The 4,763-nt window shown below is 37.4% G+C and overlaps 1 protein-coding gene across 1 annotated transcript in view; it reads left to right on the top strand.

The window, feature by feature from the left end:
- LOC107615517 (kinesin-like protein KIN-14S) overlaps positions 2,410-4,763 on the top strand; it is a 4,574-nt gene continuing 2,220 nt past the window's right edge. Inside the window, exons 1-8 of the mRNA XM_021111337.1 lie at positions 2,410-2,615; positions 2,707-2,793; positions 2,952-3,100; positions 3,239-3,335; positions 3,435-3,701; positions 3,814-4,090; positions 4,245-4,406; positions 4,713-4,763. Coding sequence (XP_020966996.1) covers positions 2,609-2,615; positions 2,707-2,793; positions 2,952-3,100; positions 3,239-3,335; positions 3,435-3,701; positions 3,814-4,090; positions 4,245-4,406; positions 4,713-4,763 — 1,097 coding nt within the window. The 5' untranslated portion in view covers positions 2,410-2,608. The remainder of the gene's footprint in view (positions 2,616-2,706; positions 2,794-2,951; positions 3,101-3,238; positions 3,336-3,434; positions 3,702-3,813; positions 4,091-4,244; positions 4,407-4,712) is intronic.

Raw genomic sequence — 4,763 nt, 5'->3', positions numbered from 1 at the left:
GAACAAGGGTCATACTTCCATTCCACCCAAATTCATAAGATAGAGAACGGAAATAATTCTTGAAATAGAAATCAATACATGAATTAAAATATAAAAATAATAGTATCAATCCATACAATAGACAGAGCTCCTAACCTTAACAGTGGAAGTTTAGTTGCTCATGGTTCAAAGAGAAAACTAGGATTTAGAAAATAGTAAATTGCGGAATGAGGTAGAAGAGAAGAGATTACCCCGAAGGGATAATTCTTTTTCCTTTTATATCTAATCATAATTAGTGTAAATTATATTTCCTAAAACTAAATAATATATTTTCCTATTTAAAAATAAAATAAAGTTTAAATCAAAATTAATACAATACACTTGGTGCGAGCCTTGTATGACGAATGGGGACCACTTGAGTTCTCTAAGGTGGCGCCAAACTTGAGTAACCTCAAGTTTGGCTTCAATTGATCTGTAGGCACTTCTTCGATTCTCCTTGCTGGCGCCAAACTTGAGTAACCTCAAGTTTGGCTTCAATTGGTCCGCATGCATTCCTTGGAGTTTCTTTGTTGGTGCCAAACTTGAGGTATCTCAAGTTTGGCTTCATCAAGTCCGTGTGTGTTCTCCAACTCTTCTTAGCTGGCGGCAAACTTGAGGTATCTCAAATTTGGCTTCAGCAAGCCAGCATGCTTTCCTTAGAGAATGAGTGTGTGGCGCCAAACTTGAGGTGCCTCAACTTTGGCTTCAACCTGTCCGAAAGAAATGAGGCTTGTGTAGTGCTCCTAGAGCCAAACTTGGCGCAGTCCAAGTTTGGCTTCAACTCCTTATTCTGTTGTAGCTTCGTCTCTTCACGCAAACTCTGTCAAATTTATCCAAAATGCTACCTGAAATAAACAGAATTGGACACAACTCAAAGTAGCATTCATAGTGGCTAAAAGATACTTAAATCTTGATTAAACTTAACAATTCAAATGCAAATTCATCAGGAAAGGTAGAAAAGATGCTCACGCATCATTAGCGTAGTCGAGAAAGCTTTGCAGCAAATTGCATCGGACGCTTCAACCAGGTATATCCGACTTTTAAAATTGCTAAGGTGTTCTGTCATAGAGGTCCGTGTCAGAGTTTTTAAAGTTCCTAGGCCTTGCCCGCATGATCTCTTCAATGAACAGATCTTCTCCTCCAAGAGGGATTTCCTCCCGATCCGTCTGATTACGCTGACTTCGAAGGTTAGCCTCTAGTTTCGAGAGCTTTTCTTCTAACTCTCTTCATCATCGTACCTCTTTTCGAAAATATCTTTCTGCTTTTCTTTGTCGCTTAATCTCCTTCTCAAGTTGCTCTAATCGGCACGGTGCCCGTGCACAAGTCCCATAATCTCTGTTGGATGAGGGGGTTCCTCATCTTCGGGTGGATGAACTACTGAATGGATTTGCTGTGGTGGAGGTTTTCCTGATGTACTTTCTCTGTGGGGACCACTCACCTTTCGTATCGTAGAGGAATCACAAGTGCTCGGTCGTTGTTGTGAGGTTTCGGTTTTAATTCAAATGCCATGTGACCGTCTTCGAACTGATTGTCCACCATGATTCGGTGTAGACTTCTAAGTCCCCAGCAACGACGCCAATGTTCTGAGGGTTATTTGAAACTGGGTTTCTTTTGGACCTGAACATGAGGTCCAAACTCCTTTTGAGATAACGTCTGACTTCTTCTGGTTTCAAGGTGCTGCCGTCTAAGTTCCTCGTGAGGATGTGGGGGTGGTACCTGCAAGGGTCCCCAATACTTAAGTTAGTAAGGGTTTTAAGAAAATTTTTAGTAGATTGGGTTCTAAATATACCTGAGGGTATCAGTGTATTTATAGTAGAGTAGATAACCACCTTTTAGCGTAGTTCCACTTTTGCTGGTAGATGTTCCATTTTTCTAGGCAAGCTATTGAGATCTTTCTTCTAGATAAATGAGAGATATATCAGGAGTTAGTTATTTATTCAGATAAGTAGAGTTAATCCGTCATCATCGAGCCCGACCTCTTTGAGGTCGGATATGTGTGGAGGAGGCATGATCTCTTGCGTGGACCTCTGTTCTTTTTGGGCCTGACTATGTCTTTAGGACAGGATATGAACTGTTATCATATAAATAAAATAACTAATTTTTAAATTTATTACTTAAAATTGTTCTAAAACATAAATCTAGTTTGATTAATATGTAAAACTCTTCCATCAAAATTAATCTCATAATATATTATAGCATTTTATTTTATTTTAGTTTTGCGTTTTTACGTATTTTATTTTGGGTCACATTCTAAGCTTTCAGTACTTTAGGTTTATGATGGCCCATCAAACCATGGAGGCCCGGGATAAGGCCCAATATACGATCTGGCGTTAACGACGCTCCAGCAAACACTAAAATAGCCGTTCAGACTTTGAATGAAGAAAAGGAAAAAAAATGAATATAGCCGTTTCAATTTGAAACCAAGTGCACTCTTCGAAAACCCTATTATCCAATCCCAATCGTTCTCCACAATTGAACTCTCTCTCTCTCTCTCTCTCTCTCTGCTCACAAGCAAGATTTTGAAGTTCTTCTCGTTTCGTTTTGCTCCAAAGATTATTGAACCTCTCGTCATTCTTTGCTTCCAAAAGACATGGACGGTACGCTACTCTGTGTGTGTGTGTGTGTTTTTTTTTCTCCTTCATGATTTGAATTTTTTAATTCTTCATCGAAATTCAACATTTCTTGCAGAAAAAAGCATTCAAATACAAATGCTCGCTGAAAAACACAACGAAATTGTTCTCGAGGACAAGCAGCCACCACCAAATTCTCACACAGGTTCCCGCTCTCTATCCTCTCTTCAATTTTTCTATTTGAATGATAAAATACATTTTAATTCTTGTTCAGCATCATTAGTTAGGTTAACTAATCTCAGCGCAAAAGAAAAAAAACTTAATGTTGTTACTTGTTGTTTGTGTCATTTCCCTTTTGGTTAGAGGATGCGCCAAAGCAAGAGAACGAAAGCTCTGAGTGCACGGACATTGAAAACATCATGACTAATGAGATCCATGAAGTTTCACCTGATCAGGGTGGTCACACACTTCCGATCTTGAAGAAAATCATCTATTTGAGTACCAAGATTCAGGTAAAAGTTTGAAATTTTATTTGGATTGTTTTTTTTTTTTAAGTTATACATAGACCAGTTTTTATTTTTGTGCATCTTTGTTTTCACACATTCATTCTTGAAGTTCTAAATTTTCTTTCTTTATAATTCTTGTATCAGGATTTGAAGCAACAGCATATAGTACTGGCTGAAGAAGCAAAACTCTCTACCAAGTCCTTTCTGGACTCTGATGCTTTGAGGTCTTTTAAGTCTCTAGGTATTGAGTCTCATCAAAGTTAGATATAAGTTTTTACGTTTCACTTTCTTTATGACTAGTTGAATTAACATTGAGTTTTGGCACTTTTGTTTGATTTAGGTATTGAATATGAACTCCTTAGAAGAAAATTTCTGAAGGAGTACAATGAACGGAAGAGGCTTTCTAATGAATTGATTGAAATGAAGGGAAACATCAGAGTGTTCTGCAGATGCAGGCCGTTGAATGCTGGTGAAATTTTGAATGGGTCTGCTGCATCTGTTTTGAATTTTGAGGCATCTTCTGATTATGAACTTCAAGTCGTCGCTTCAGACTCAACCAAGAAGCAATTTAAGTTTGATCATGTGTTTAAGCCAGAAGATAACCAAGGTGAAATAAATGCTACAATTTTTTATTATGCTCATTGGAATACATTTTGCTTTTCTGGTATTGATTCAGTTAAAATTTATTTAACGCGAGTGTGTTAATTTTTGTCATGCAGAAGCTGTATTTGCACAGACGAAGCCTGTCATTGCATCAGTGCTGGATGGGTTCAATGTCTGTATATTTGCTTATGGGCAAACTGGAACTGGTAAAACATTTACAATGGAGGGAACACCAGAGCAGAGGGGAGTTAACTACAGAACACTGGAGGAATTATTTAGGATAGCTGAGGAGAGACATGGTGTAATGAAGTATGAATTGTGTGTCAGCATGTTGGAAGTTTATAATGAGAAGATAAGAGATCTCCTGGTGGAAAATTCCTCCCAAACTAAGAAGTGAGTTTTTGTTTCTAGGTTAATTTTCATGTTGCACTTGAATTGATGAGTGTAGTCTCAAGTTTTATTCTCCCCTTTCCAATAAACTAAGCATAACAATTTGTTGTTTCAAATGTTAATTAATCAATCTATATGACAATTTTTTTTATTTCAGGTTGGAGGTAAAGCAATCTGCAGAGGGAACCCAAGAAGTCCCAGGACTTGTTGAAGCTCCTGTTTATGGAACAGAAGATGTTTGGGAATTGCTCAAGACTGGAAATAGAGTAAGATCTGTTGGATCCACCAGTGCTAATGAGCTTAGCAGCCGTTCTCATTGGTATGTCTTCAATTGATCAGATAATCTTTTTAAATATGATTGACATGACTTGTTGATATATTAACCACAAACTCATACTTAAATTTTGTGAGAACTGATTTTCTATACACATTTTGCAATTCTACATGGTTAAGTAATAGTGAATGTTCCTATTCTCATATTTTGAAGATGGACATGGTCACGGTTACATAATTTGTTATCGCTAGTAATTAGTAAATGTAATATAATTATCTCAATGAGGGTATAGGTCTAGTCTAGGTTGATGTTGGTCTTATATTGATAACTAAGAAGAGATTTTACATGCAGCTTGCTGCGAGTAACTGTTGTGGGGGAGAATTTAGTTAATGGCGATAGAAC

This window comes from Arachis ipaensis, chromosome B09 (genome assembly GCF_000816755.2).
Source record: "Arachis ipaensis cultivar K30076 chromosome B09, Araip1.1, whole genome shotgun sequence".
Classification (NCBI taxonomy): domain Eukaryota; kingdom Viridiplantae; phylum Streptophyta; class Magnoliopsida; order Fabales; family Fabaceae; genus Arachis; species Arachis ipaensis.
The sequence above is the reverse complement of the archived record's forward strand: the minus strand, read 5'-3'. Positions and strand labels throughout refer to the sequence as shown.